Raw genomic sequence first — 15,316 nt, forward strand, 5'->3', positions numbered from 1 at the left:
GTGTGTAAACCTGGCGATTCACAGACCTGTACCCCTGGGGATAAAAACATATGTTTGTAAAAAATAAATAAATAAATAAGTAAGTAAGTAAAAAATACTTTGATTTCCTAGAAAGGCACTTCTACTCTGGAATTGAACAGATAATATGAAAATTTATTTACAATTAATGATCAGGTGGTACTCAGGAATGTTTCAGGGGGACTTTATTGGGGAGATCTGAGATTATTTAATTTAAATATCTATTAACCTATTATTTTATGTGTCATAGTGGTGTGCTGGGTTGTGGTATGTAGGAGGGCATCCTGACAATTAATTTTCTCACTCCATCACCCTAAGTTTAAGTCCAGATATTTCACTGTATTTTCCCCTAATTACCTCCTAGACTTCATGTTACAAGGTCAGGCTTCTGGCAGCACTAATCTTTATTGGGATGAGAGGGGTGGGGGGTGGAGGTGGGGGGTAGGGGGGTGGTGGTGGTGGTGACAAACTGGTGGCACTCATGACAACATATTGGTTTCATATTTTTGCTAGACTGTTTATTTTCACTTTGTTTTCATAATGTTTTTGTGGATTGTTTGGTAGTTTCTTTCTAAGATTATTCATTCCCAAAGCTCAGAGCTTATGAACATCTCATTCTCATCCAAAAATTGAAATGAGTTTATCTAGAAACTTCTTCTGACTTGTGTTTTGGGGAGTCGAAGCCGTAGTGGTCTCTTCGGGAGTCGAAGCCGTAGTGGTCTCTTCGGGAGTTGAGGCCATAGTGGTCTCTTCGGGAGTTGAAGCGGTAGTTGTCTTTTGGGGAGTTGAAGCTGTAGTTGTCTCTTCGGGAGTCAAAGTGGTAGTTGTCTTTTGGGGAGTAGAAGTGGTAGTTGTGGGGGTGGTGGGCTTTGTTTGGGTGGTAGTGGTGCCTGTTGTGGTTGTAGTGGAATCTGTTGTAGTAGTTTGTATTGGGGGTTCAAGAGTAAAGGGAGGATAAGGGTATCCAGTTGGAGATCCAGTTGGATAAGGTCTTGGTTGGAAAGGTAGATATGGATAACCTGGGCCATAATAGATTCCAGGCAGGGGTGGTGGAATTCTCCCTGGGCCATAAGGAGGTAGAGGGGGTGGTGGAATTCTCCCTGGGCCATAAGGAGGTGGAAGGGGTGGTGGAATTCTCCCTGGGCCATAAGGAGGTGGAAGGGGTGGTGGAATTCTCCCTGGGCCATAAGGAGGTGGAAGGGGTGGTGGAATTCTCCCTGGGCCAAAAGGTGGAGGAGGGGGTGGGACAAATCCTGGACCAAAAGGAAAATTTAGAGGAGGAGGAGGAGGAAGCCGAGGTGGATATTGTCTCCTGGGACCTCTTTGACTTTCACTGGGCTGTGGGAAAACAGAAGTGAACAATTTTTGGTTAGGTATATCAAAGTCAAGCATAAGAATGTATACTATCTGTGGCAGGCAGAATTCTAAGATGGCTCCCAAGATTCCTGCCCCCTACGGTCATATACTGGCATTGGGTGAGTCCTTTTAAATAGGTTCTATGGGTCAGACACAGAAGTCAGAGAGATTTGGAGCTGCAGGAAGTGCTCTTCTGTTGGCTTTAAAGCAAAGAAGCATGCTGTGGAGAGGACCACATGGAAGTAAATGGTAGTTTTTTTTTTTTTTTTTAAAGAGATTTTATTTATTTATCAGAGAGAGAGAGGGGGAGAGAGTGAGCACAGGCAGACAGAATGGCAGGCAGAGGCAGAGGGAGAAGCAGGCTCCCTGCTGAGCAAGGAGCCCGATGTGGGACTCAATCCCAGGACGCTGGGATCATGACCTGAGCCGAAGGCAGCTGCTTAACCAACTGAGCCACCCAGGCGTCCCTAAATGGTAGTTTTTCAGTTGAAACTAGGAGTGGCCCTACAGCTTATAGCTTGCCTTTGGACAGGAAAGACCACAGTCCTGTAAACAAAGGACTGAATTCTCCCAACAACTGTGCAAATTTGAAAAGAGAACTCTGAGGTCCAGGAAGGAATACAGTCTTTACAAAACCTTTTCAGCCCTCTGAGACCCTGAGCAGAGAATCCAGCCAGAGACTGGATTCAGTCTCTGAATTCACTTTGGTCAGCCAGAGACTGACCAAAGAAACTATGAGATAATAAATGGATTTTTTTAAAGCTACTAATTTGTGTTAATTTGTTGTGTACAATAGAAAACTATTATATATGTATCTGAGTTACACAGTCTGTAAGTTTGTATCAGAAAAAAGTGAAAATTTCTCTTTCATCCTCTGAATTCCTGGGCTCTTAGATGAAAGCTGTTATAGTATTGATGGGGAAAAAGATTGTAGGTAAAATCATATCCTGTGCTTTTGGTGGAGCCTATCCTTGGAATCAATTCCATAAGGGGAAAATGTCTCTTTATATCTTATTCAAGAGTTCAGGATTGTTTCAGGCCTTGAACACAAATAAAGTATTATTGAGCCACCTATTTTGTTCAGTACACTTAAGTAGATGCTGTGGGCATGGAGACATGCCTTTTGTGAGTCTACAGACCAGGTAGTAACAGTACAGGGCAGTACAACATGGTCCAAACAGAAGAGGAACGATAGACCCTGGAGTTTAATGCCAGGGTTTGAATTCTGCCTTTACAGTTTAGAGATTGCGTGATGTGGAATCCCTTTTGACACTCTCTTTCCTTATCTGTGAAATGATGTTCATAGACGTATCTACCTTTTACCCCCCCCCCCCACCTCCTCCTTTTTTTTTTTTTTCCAACAGTAGTCATGTTTACTTCTGGGTATTGAGATTAAGTGTCATTTTAACTTTGTTTTTATAACTTTGTAAAGTTTGAAACATTTTCCTAATTTATAATGAGAATTTTTTTTCTAGGAAAAAGTGCAGGATATTCCAGAGATGCAGCCCCCTCCATTAGAGTTTGAGACAACTTTGAGGTTGTCTGAGCTCTGGAGGTAGGTGAGTTGTCTCAGATTCGAGTTAGATTTGTTGTGAAATATTACTTGTAAAGTGCTTAGGGCACTGGTTGGCTCAGATACTGTGCTCAGTAAATATTATGTGCTACCATTTGTTATGTAAACACCTAGTATACTGGTCGTAATTTTTGGAAATTCAATTTTTGGAAATAAAAATTGTTGAGAAATAGTGTAGGAAACAAATACATTAGAAATTTATAGTGATTAGTTTTGGATAGAGGAAAGACTAAGGATCATCTCCCTGAGAAGGCAGACCTTCCAAGGAAGCTGAACTAATGTCAAACGGAGAGGGCATGCTGAATAGAGGGAAACTAAGCCAGTGCTCTGGGATAAGAACGCACAATTCCTACTCTGCCGAGAGCTTCTAGAGAACACGTGTCTGCATTTCCTTCTTGCTGCCTCTGGTCCTTCGTGTATTTGTTCATTTGGCACTTTTCCCTTGCAAATTCTAGACTTTATGATTATGTCTTCTCAGTCATCTGTTTCCCCGATTCCTAATTCCAGGTTTTTGAACAGTAGTGGCAAATGTACCATCACAAACTTACAGTCCCTTAGCACTACCCTGCAATCTTTTCAAGTGTCTTAGGTTAACTGAGCCTTATTCCCCAGTGGCCTATAATCTTCTGTTTATGCCAATTTTATTAAAGTTCTCTACCTCTAAAAAAAAAGAAAAAGAAAGTTCTCTGCATCTTCCTGAGCTCTCAGGCATCCCGTCAGAATGATATTCCTCCTACTCCAAAATAATGCGAGCAATTACAGACACACTTCTCCAAGTAACTGGTCACGTAACCAAAGTCATTAAAATCTACATATTTCCTTTTCCTTGAAAAGTATTTTCTCAGAGCTCTGTCAATTTCCCCTTTCCCACCCTGCATCTTCGATGTTTGTCTCTTAACTCTCTTGTTTTCCTTAGAAAACAACTATTATTTATGTTCAATTTACTTTTCTAAACAGAGTCCACTTTCAGCCTTGAATTCCCTTGTTGCTATCACTTTCTTTTCACCTATTTCCTTTATAGTTAAGCTATGTTTCTGCAGCTAATTTCCTGTATTACTTGGTTTAGGAACAATCCAGGTAAGACATGGATACTTTGAGTCTAAATTTCTTTATATTCTAATGAGATTAATAGTAGTCCCTTTGTTAGGTTGGCTTTGAGGATTAAGTGAGTGAATGTTTATAAAGCCTTTGGAAAATTACCTATACAGAAGGAAGACTCAATATTACTGCCCACCCTGCCCATATAGAAAGGATATTCTACCCTTTACATTTCTATATTTCAGTAATTATTAATCCTCATGAATCTCATACAGTTAAGTTGGTGAAAGGCCTATTTCAATGAAAGGCCTATTTCATTGCTGTGGGATTGAGGAGAGAGACATCTTGACGGCCTGTGTAGCTCACTTTCTTCCCACTTTCAGAAGGCGGCAAGGGGGAAGGTTCAGCAGGTCTGTTAGATCAGGAGAGAACAGAATGATCCCAGAGCTGAGTGCTAAGGACTACCCCGTCCTTTTGAGGATAACCTTTATCTGATTAAGGAAATTTCCTTCAGTCCTGTTCGCACAGAGAGTTTTTAACATAACGAATGAATAAGTTTTATTAAACAATTTTTATAGAATAAAAATAAACGCTTGTGCTAAACCGCTTATATTATTGGAGCTCTCAAGTTTATGTTAAAAAAAAAAAAAAAGACCATTATTTAGATGATCAAAGCCTGATCCTTTAAAATAAAGTGCGTTTCTCGTGTTCTGAGACAGAAAATACTGAAAATCAGCTTTAAGGTCGGGCCAGTAAGACATAATACAACCTTTTAAAGATGTCAGTGTATTTTACTGGTTTATCAAAAATTATCACATCTGTAAGGCACTTAGTGATATGAACAAGGTCAGGCTGCCCGAGTGACTTATTTAATCACCAGCTTTTATTCAAGTTTCTGAGAGTAGATGAACAGAAGCACTGCTTCAGAATGATATACTTTTATGTTGTCTGCTTTATAGAAGTTGTAGTCTTCTGAAAAGAAAGTTTTTTTCCTTCCATTTGATATATAATAGATGTTATAGTTCTTTGGTAGAAATTACTATGGGATTAATCTCTTCCTAAACTGGAATTAATCTATCCCTATTTTGAAATTATTATTTTAGTACTTAAAAAAAAAACCCAAACCAGTGTCTTTTTAAAGTCTCTTCCGACTTTGAATATTCAGTAGCTCCTGTGTTGCTTAACTCAGCCCTTCACACATGGTAGGTGTTAATAGAAATGTCTGTAACTTCTGCGTTCAATGCAAAATGCATTTCCCCAGGTCCTACTCTCAGACACCCTTATTCATTCTGGGATGGGGCCTGGAATACTGTCTTCAAATAGGTGAGTTGGATTAGTTTGATGTAGGTGATGCATGAGCCCTAGGTTGAGAAAAGCCGCTATATAAATATATTTTTTAAGGTTTTATTTATTTATTTGTTTGAGAGAATGAGCATGGGAGGGTGAAGGTCAGAGGGAGAAGCAGACTTCCTGCTGAACAGGGAGCCCAATGCAGGACTCGATCCAGGACTCTGGGATCATGAGCTGAGCTGAAGGCAGTCACTTAACCAACTGAGCCACCCAGGCGCCCTATTTTAAGCATCTCATTTTATAGATAGGGAAACGGAGTCCCAATGAAAATAAATAACATGTTCAAGGATATTCAGATAGTGTCTTTAAGTACATTGGATTAAAAATTTGCAATAAATTTGTTTTACCTACTCATGAAATTGTTAATATATGGGGACCTACATTTATACATGTCTGTAGAATGCAGTCTGATATTATGGATCTAAATTGTCCAGTGGCTCAGGCAGTTAAGTGTCTGACTCTTGATTTCGGCTCACATCATGATATCAGGGTCATAAGGTTGAGCCCCATGTTAGGCTTTGTACTCAGTGTGGAGTCTGCTTGAGATTCTCTCTTTTTCTCTCTCTCTCTCTGCCCGTATCCCCACTCATGCTCTCTCTCTCTCTCTCTCTGTCTCTAAATAAATAAATAAAATCTTTAAAAAATATCATCCAGTATGGTAGCCTTAAGCCACGTGTGGCTATTTAAATTAGATTTTAAATTTAAATTTACATTAAAGCACTCAAAACAGTGTTTCATCAATGATTGATAGCTACTGATACATAAGAAAGGGTAGCATTATTAATGTGAAAAGAAATCTGAATTAATAGTTCTGAGAAAAATATAAAAACATGATTAATGAAACTTACCAAGAAGCATGCTGCAAGAGCCAAAAGGCTCATGATCAGGTACAGTGGTTTCATCCTTATGATCACCCCTGAAAATAAACACAATAGTAGCTGATGAGTACTCCTTTGAAAAGAAAAATACTGTTTGGAATGTATTGTAGCACTTTGTTTATGACATAGTGCAGGAATAGTACTGTAGCATTTTAAGAAATTTGCCTAATGTTATTTTGGAGCAATATTGGTAAGCTTATAATATTTAGGTATAAAATAGTGGAAATAGTTTTCATTTTTGACTTGTAAATAAATAAAATAACTTGTAAATAAATAAAAATAAAATTGGAGGTAATTGCAAAGAGTGGCTCTTAAAATGTTTTACTCAATAGAAGCTTTTATGACTAAGGTTTTTGCTTTCAGAAGTACCTACTTTGAAATAGCACTTTTTTGGATTCGAACATCTTGGTATTATTAAATAATGGTTGCATTACTTTATAGATTTCTGCAGACATGTTTTTGTGATATTAGATCATGTTTTAAATTGAATTTCTTGGGACATCTCAAAAATAAGGAAAGGAAAAGAAACATCCCCCTAGACATAATTTAAAGAAAAATGATCATATAATATATATCCTCATTTTAACAGTAATCCAAGTTATTTTAGTCTATGATGAGCTGTCGCTAACTAATTCTGAAAATCCGTAGATGGTACATCAAAGATCAGGGCAGAGAAAAGAGAGGTGTCCAGGTATTTTACTCTCAGTAGGTCCTAAATTTATGAGATATTTCAAACACAAGCTAGCCTGCGTTCTGGGAAGGTAACTCTATGCACCTTTGTACAGACTGGTTTTCTGGCAGTCTGTTCTGACCAGTGGTTGATTGTGTCAGCTGGACGATCCTGAAAGAATCCTAGGGACAAAATTTCAGTGCGTATTTAATTGTATGTGCATATGGTTATTTCAAGCATCTTTTTTCCTATGACACATTTTTTTAAAAAGTTCAAAAAAAGGGCAAAACCATTAATAAAAATATACTTTAGACCAGTTACATATGAAAAATTTTTCAGTCATTGTGAAGTTCAAAAGCATTAAGGTTCATCCTGGGGAAAAGTTGATTGGTTGTTATTGGGTGGATTTATCATCCCAAGCACTCAGCTTGAATGCTTTACTCTGACATCCATAATTTCTTAAAATCCAGGCATTTTATGGTTTACCAATTTTATGTAAGGTATATACTATTCCTTTAGTGAAAATAAATGTTCTATAAAAAGCCCATGAAAATAGTATCTTTGAAAGTCTGAGAAAAATTTGGCATTCAGAGTAACAGTCCTTCAGTTCATGTTTCCATGTACCTACCGTTGTGTGGGGATTCTTCTTGGGGCTGATTATGCTGTGGGCCAAAATGACTCCTGCCGATTAGTGACAAATGCAGGTGAGAAGGAACAAGAAATCTCAGCTCTTATATATATCGCAGTGGATTTCTGGTGACAATAAAGAAAGACTAGTTGGAAGATAAAATAACTTGTGGTTGATATTCTTTAAACAAAAGATGGGAAAGTTGTTGTTGCCAATTTTGAAGTCTTTTTCTACATGTTTTTTTTTTTCATTTCTGAGGAGCTTTGACCCATTCAATATTTGGTGTTTCCTGAGGAAGCATCACACAAGTCATATTGTCTTTTTGTCTTAACAAAATAATCTGGAGCTTGTGTGTGCCATTGCCTATATTTTGAAGAGGAAGCACAAGCTGTTCTATTTCAAATGATTTCATTTTATTTTATTGTTTATTTATTTATTTTAGAGATTTTACTTATTTGTCAGAGAGGACAAGCAGGGGAGCAGCAGACAATGGGAAAAGAAGGCTCCCTGCTAATAACCATGCGGGGCTCTATCCCAGGATCCTGGGGTCATGACCTGAACAGGAGGCAGACACTTAACCAACTGAGCGTCTCAGGTGCCCTTCAAGTAATGTTAATGGGTCATCTTTGGTAATGTGTTGCTATCACCATACTTCCCATTATGTCTAAGAGCTAATTATATTATGTGATAAAATAAAAACATCGCATTGTTTTAAAATTGAACTCTTAACAGTCTGGAGACATTTTGGGGGAGAAACCGAGAATTATTATTTTTTCTATTTCTTTCTGTATTTATTTATTAAATTTTTGAAAGGACATTTCATCTAAGTAGACAATTTTTTGGTGTAAGGTTGTTCATAATATCCTTTCATACTTTGAAAATCTTTTTGAAGATATAATTAACACACCATATAATTACTCTACTTAGAGTGTACAAGTCAGTGATTTTTTTATGCTTTTATATTTATGTATTTATGTATTTATTTTTGTTTCAAGTTTTTAATCTAAATTCTGGTTAGTTAACAGATAGTGTAATATTAGTTTCAGGTGTAGAATTCAGTGATTCAGCATTCATATTCAACACCTAGTGCTCATCACAATAAATGTCTCCTTAATACCCATCACCCATCTAGCCCATCCCCCACCCACCTCCCCTCCAGCAACCTCAGTTTGTTCTCTATAGTTAGAGTCTCCTATGGTTTGCCTCTCTTTTTTTCTTTTCCTTCCCCTGCGTTCATCTGTTTTGTTTCTTAAATTCCAAATATGAGTGGAGTCATGTGGTATTTGTCTTTGTCTGACTGACTTATTTCACTTAGCATAATACACTCTAGCTCCATCCATGTTATTGCAAGTAAAAAACTTAGAATTAAATTGAGAAGTCATTACTAAATGGATGTTTCCAAATACTACATACTTAGTACTGTGGCCAGTTATGTATAGTGTATGTCAAATACATTGCTTGACTATTTGGACCACTGTGCTAACATGGGTTTCATGTTTCTATTTTTCTTTCAACTGAAATAATGAATTTGTATTATTGTTTTATACTTGGGCACTTCTACATATCTGGTCCTATATATTCTTTCTTCCATTTATATACCATTGGCTTAGTTCAATAAATGTTTTTGAAAAATGAGAAAAATGAATTTTGGGGTTAAGATTTGATCTGAGATTTGAAAATAGCAAAAAAAAAAAAAAATCTAGTGGTGGAAGGGCAATAGTCAAGATTCATCCAGTTTTTCAACCTTAACTCTATTTTAATTCTCTGTGTCTGTAATTATGTCAAGAAATTTTTTTGAGAGATCCTTAAATGGACATTTTTTAGGGTGTTTCCTTTTACTAATGAAGAACTAAAATAGTAGTCTGTGACTGTGTTTTAAAAAGTCACATTAGGGGCACCTGGGTGGCTCAGTGGGTTAAGTTTCTGCCGTTGGCTCAGGTCATGGTCTCAGGGTCCTGGGATCAGGCCCCGCATTGGGCTCTCTGCTCAGCGGGAAGCCTGCTTCCCCCTCTCTCTCTGCCTGCCTCCCTGCCTACTTGTGATCTCTCTCTCTTTCTGTCAAATAAATAAATAAAATCTTAAAAAAAAAATAAAAAGTCACATTAGTGCTTGTTATGAACTTGAGAAATTTAATTAAAAACAGGGTTATTCATAAAGTTTTTGATTATGGGAAAATTATACAGAGATAGTTTTACTCTGAGATGGTTATCTATATGAAGCCTTTATATATTTTTTAAATTTAATTTAAATTTTTTCGGTGTTCCAAGATTCATTATTTATGCACCACACCCAGTCCTCCATGCAATACATGCCCTCCTTAATACCCAGTACCAGGCCCTCCCAACACCCACACCCCTCCTCTCTAAACACCTCAGTTTGTTTCTCAGAGTCCACAGTCTCTCATGGTTCCTCTCCCTCTATGATTCCCCCCAATTCACTTCTCTCCTTCACCCAATGTCCTCTGTGTTATTCCTTGTGCTCCACAAGTAAATGAAACCATATCATAACTGACTCTTTCTGCTTGAGACTTATTTCACTCAGCATAATCTCCTCCAGTCCTGTCCATGTTGATACAAAAGTTGGGTATTCATCCTTTCTGATGGAGGTGTAATACTCCATTGTATACATGGACTATATCTTCTTTATCCATTCATCCGTTGAAGGGCATCTTGGTTCTTTCCACAGTTTGGTGATTGTGACAATTGCTGCTATAAATATTGGGGTACAGATGGCCCTTCTTTTCACTGCATCTGTCTCTTTGGGGTAGATACCCAGTAGTGCAATTGCAAGGTCATAGGGTAGCTCTATTTTTAATTTCTTAAGGAATTTCCACACTGTTTTCCAAAGTGAAAGCCTTTATATTTTTCATAAATCCAGGCTTTGAAGAAATAATTTTGTATTCTAGATAATATAATTTCTGTCTTTACAAATTGTTTAATAATATAATAAGTATTATTTATTAAACCTTTACCATATAGCATGTGGCAAGATAAAATGACGGTTTTTTTTTTTTTAAGATTTTATTTATTTATTTTGAGAGAGAGAGCGCGCACAAGAGGGAGCAGAGGCAGAGGCAGAGGGAGAAGCAGGCTTCCCACTGAGCAGAGAGTCCAACTGGGGCTGGATCTCAGGGTTCTGGGATCATGACCTGAGCCAAAGGCAGAGGCTTAACCAACTAAGCCACCCAGGTGGCCCTGAATGAATGAGTTATATTATCATCTTTGTTTTACACATGGATGCTATTACACCTACCTCTGCTACTTCAAGGTCTAAATACTGAGTTAACTAGTATTCCATGTTGCCTCCCAAATATAAATAACTTTCATTAACTTAACTAACATTATATGTTATAGCATGCTGCAGAGATTAATCAAGTGAATTTATAGTCAGGTCATTTACTTTGAAGCCCAATACCTACATTTATTTGCCGGATAATTTTAGACAAGTTATTCACCTCATTGTGCCATAGTTCCTTCAATTGTAAAATGTGAATATTTTAATTTTCATATCACAAAGTTCAGTTAATTCATTTAGGCATTCAGCATTTATTGAATATGTAGTGGGTGTCAGACATAATGCTAGTTGTTAAAGTCACAGCATATTTAAATGTTTAGTGTTTTAAAAATCTTTTGGGAGTCATAGGTGGTGTAGGAACAAAGATGACCCACTTTAAGAGTTGAACTTCATGAGGAAGTTGTGATACAACATGGGGGCTTAAGTGGGTACGAGAAGAATAAATGAAACAAGATGGGATTGGGAGGGAGACAAACCATAAGTGACTCTTAATCTCACAAAACAAACTGAGGGTTGCTGGGGGGAGGGGGTTTGGGAGAAGGGGGTGGGATTATGGACATTGGGGAGGGTATGTGCTTTGGTGAGTGCTGTGAAGTGTGTAAACCTGGTGATTCACAGACCTGTACCCCTGGGGATAAAAATATATGTTTATAAAAAATAAAAAATTAAAAGTAAAAAAAAAAAATCCTGTACTTAATTTCATTTGCTTTGTTGCAATTTCATTGTTTCAAAAATTCTAATGACATCATGTTTTATAAAATGTATTACTGGTTTGCTAATTTTAGGACTTGATTAGTTGCTGAACAATTATATGCCCAAATAGTGAAGATGATTTTTCTCTAAATTAACATGGAAAGCTCAATAAACTACTTTCTTGTCTGACAATAATTCAGTTACTGAAAAGGTGGGTATGTCTTCTTTCTTGTTTGGATGCCAACATATTTAACAGCCAAATCTTTTGAATCCAGGTGTGACGTGCATTGTAACAGATCATTGGCTCTGTAGGACTTAGTATAAACATTGGCAAAACTGAAAGACAATCTGAGTGAAAAAATGGAAACAGTCACACAAGTTAATCTTTAATTAATTCATGGCTTTAAATGATCCTGAATGAATACTTTGTAGAATGGTACCTAAAAAAGCCAGAGTTTCTGGTGACAGTGGAGTTACACTGTTGGTGCACTTACATGACAGGTGGAAAATATTTTCCTGATGTAATTAGATTTAGCAGAACTAAACTCAGTTATACAGCAACAAATTTGAAGTTTTCTGTCCTGTTTTGAAGTCCTAGTAATAACTCTTTCTATGGACTCGTGGGAAGCATATGAATATTTCTTTTAGATTAGTTAGAAGTAGATGATTTGGCTATTGGGTTAACAATACTTTAAATATGAATCATACTTTTGAACTTACAGATTGTTTAAAAGAATTTGTGTGGAGGTATTTGTTGTGTAGGATTAGTTAATGATGCCATTGGGCCCTGAGAGAAAACTTATTCTATTAAATTGAAGCCGTCTAGCACAATGACGTGGGATTAATAATAGGACTTGCAGATTGAGGAAAAGCTGTAACTGACTTGTACAGCATAGATGCTGCATCAGACGCAGAAAGTTACACACCTTTTTGGAAGTTGGTTATAGAATTTTCTCTGAGCTTTCAAGCAGCCAAAGTTAAAAAATATTCAATCAGATAAAACATTCCCAATGTTATGAACTAAAATCACAATAATTGCTTAAGAGAAATACCTTTTCTTCCTACTCAGTGCTATGAGAATTTCTCATTCATTTTCAAGAAGGAAGCATATTATTCTATAGAAAATGTGAAAGTGATTTTCACAGTTTAACTAGAATTTTTTCAGTGTATGACTATAAATATACTATTGCCCTTTAATTGGAATTTTGCTAGGATGTTTACTGTAATCATGTAATCAGACAACTTTTGTTCCCCTACAAGATCTCTCCTGGCTTCATACTAATTTTCAAGAAATATCTCCTTTTTTGTATTTTTTTTAAGTGTGGTTATATACAAGTTTTCTTTGTAAATTAGAACTAATACTTTACAAGTTTTAAACTGTAATACATTCGTTAGTTAATAAATCGTGTTATATTTCTTTTCTCACTTTATATGCAAAACAAGTTTAAGACATGGGAAAAAATTAACACCCTGAATTTTTTTTTAAGATTTTACTTATTTGATAGAGAGAAAGAGAGAGAGCACGAGCAAGGGGGAGTGGAAGAGGGAGAAGCAGGCTTCCCGCTGGGCTGAGAACCCACTGTGGGGCTCAGTCCTAGGATGCTGGGATCATGACCTGAGCTGAAGGCAGCTGCTTGACAACTAAGCCACCCAGGTGCCCCCAAATCCTGAATTTTTAAAAGATTTATTTATTTTTATTTGAGACTTAGAGTGAGCAAGTGGGGAGGAGGCTGGGCGAGGGAGAGCATCTCAAGCAGGCTCCATACCCAGTGTGGAACCTGACATGGGGCTCAGTCTCATGAGAAGAAGTGGTATATATACACAATGGAATACTATACAGCCATAAAAAGAAATGAAATCTTGCCATTTGCAATGACGTGGATGGAATTAGAGGGTATCATGCTCAGCGAAATAAGTCAATCGGAGAAAGACAACTATCATATGATCTCCCTGATATGAGAAGTGGAGGTGCAACATGGGGGGTTAAGGGGGTAGGAGAAGAATAAATGAAACAAGATGGGATTGGGAGGGAGACAAACCATAAGTGACTATTACTCTCACAAAACAAACTGAGGGTTGCTGGGGGAGGTGGGTTCAGACAAGGGGGGTGGGGTTATGGACATTGGGGAGGGTTTGTGCTATGGTGAGTGCTGTGAAGTGTGTAAACTTCGTGATTCACAGACCTGTACCCCTGGTGATAAAAATATATGTCTATAAAAAAATTAAAAAAAAATAAAAAAATTATTTAAAAAATAATATTTATTCCTAAAAAAATTATTCATAGTCTACTGGTAAGAGTTTGTTACTTACAGAATAATTAAGTACTCTAAAAATAAAAGTCTATTAAAACATGGTGAAGATTTTATACATATCATAGTATAAAAGCTAGTACAAATCCCTTAAATAACAACTTCCTATTTTGGGGGGAAAATGATGTCTTGTTCTGAGATGAAAAATTGAAAAGACCTCTGTTCCAGAATTAATTTTGTCATCAATGAACCTTGGAAAAGTTCAGGGGTTTATTTTTTTTCCTTTGTAAATTAATAAAGTTTAATTGTTTACATTATAGGCAGATATAGGTCTTGAGGGGCTTATAACATATAATTTTAAGAGCTGACTAAAGAAAAATAATACAAAATTACCATTATAAAACACCTGCTGCTACTCCAGGATCAGCTTACAGGAGGAAATTTGGATATAAAATAGCTTGAGCCATTTAAAGTCCACCTGTTATGAGGGAGGTGTGCCCAAGGACATTTTGGAATAGTAAGAGATGGCAGTGTTAACCAATGATAATTTAAGTGTCTTGCTCTTGCAAATTTGATAAAAACATGACCTTTGAACACATTGTGTTAGCTCTTTGAGGGCCAGTTTCAGTAGCTTTCCCATTATTCTCCTTCTGGATGTCTTCAGTCTCTCAAATTTGTTCTCAATCTTGATGTGCATAATAAGTGCCTGGAAGGTGGTGATAACTAAAAATACAGTGACACCCCCAGTAACATAAAGAGACCCAGTGGGTGAGGTTCTGATACATTAGGTTTGGGGTGGATCCCAGGAAACTGCTGTGTTAGTAGATAACCATAGATAATTCCAGCACAGATGTTTCATAAAGTAAACTGTGAGCAACATTACTCTAATAGAATCCCAACTAAAGGCTGGAAATAGACAATTCCATTTTAACTGGAGGCTGTTATTGGGAGCAGCTGATACTTTGGGAAAAAGATAAGGAAAGGCTTTTAATAATTAGACATAAAGGCCTGAAGTTCCCCCTCCTACTGAGTAAAGATACTTCACTCTCTTCTAGGTGGAAAGGCAAAAATATTTGAGGACCTCTCTCAGGAATCAATTATTAGAATGACAGAGGTTCAGAGAAGATTGAACTCTCAACCTAGGCAGTATCTAGTTTAGGTTCTTTGTTAGGGAAGAATGGGACCCACAGATAGAGATTGATTTTTAGGTCTCTTGGTATATCAGTGAGCTATTTCTGTGTAACAAACCACTTTGAAACTTGTTGGGTTAACACAGCAGCTATTTAATATTGCTTGTAAATCTACATGTTTTCTTGGAAGTTTCCCTGGTCTAGCTAAATTTTATTAATCTTCTCTGGGTTTGCTTATGTGTCTGTGTTCAGCTGGTGAGTTGGTTAGGGCTTATGGGTCTAGGATGGCTCTATCTAGGACAGCTCAGCTATATTTCACCTGTCTTCTTATCCCTCAGATAATCTGCATATGTTCTTATAGTGATGTGAGAAATTCAGAAGAAAAAATAGAAATGTGTAAATGTTTTTTCAGATTTGACTGATAACAATGTTATCCTAA

At 37.0% G+C, this 15,316-nt stretch overlaps 1 protein-coding gene across 1 annotated transcript; it reads right to left on the bottom strand.

The window, feature by feature from the left end:
• Window positions 1-636: 636 nt before the first annotated feature.
• LOC131827280 (opiorphin prepropeptide-like) lies at window positions 637-6,237 on the bottom strand. Its single transcript, XM_059171167.1, has 2 exons — window positions 6,184-6,237; window positions 637-1,356 (listed from the first exon to the last, which is right to left on the bottom strand). Exons 1-2 carry the CDS (start codon window positions 6,235-6,237, stop codon window positions 637-639), a joined length of 774 nt encoding a protein of 257 aa, XP_059027150.1.
• Between the last annotated feature and the right edge of the window lie 9,079 nt (window positions 6,238-15,316).

This window comes from Mustela lutreola, chromosome 1, assembly GCF_030435805.1.
Source record: "Mustela lutreola isolate mMusLut2 chromosome 1, mMusLut2.pri, whole genome shotgun sequence".
NCBI lineage: Eukaryota > Metazoa > Chordata > Mammalia > Carnivora > Mustelidae > Mustela > Mustela lutreola.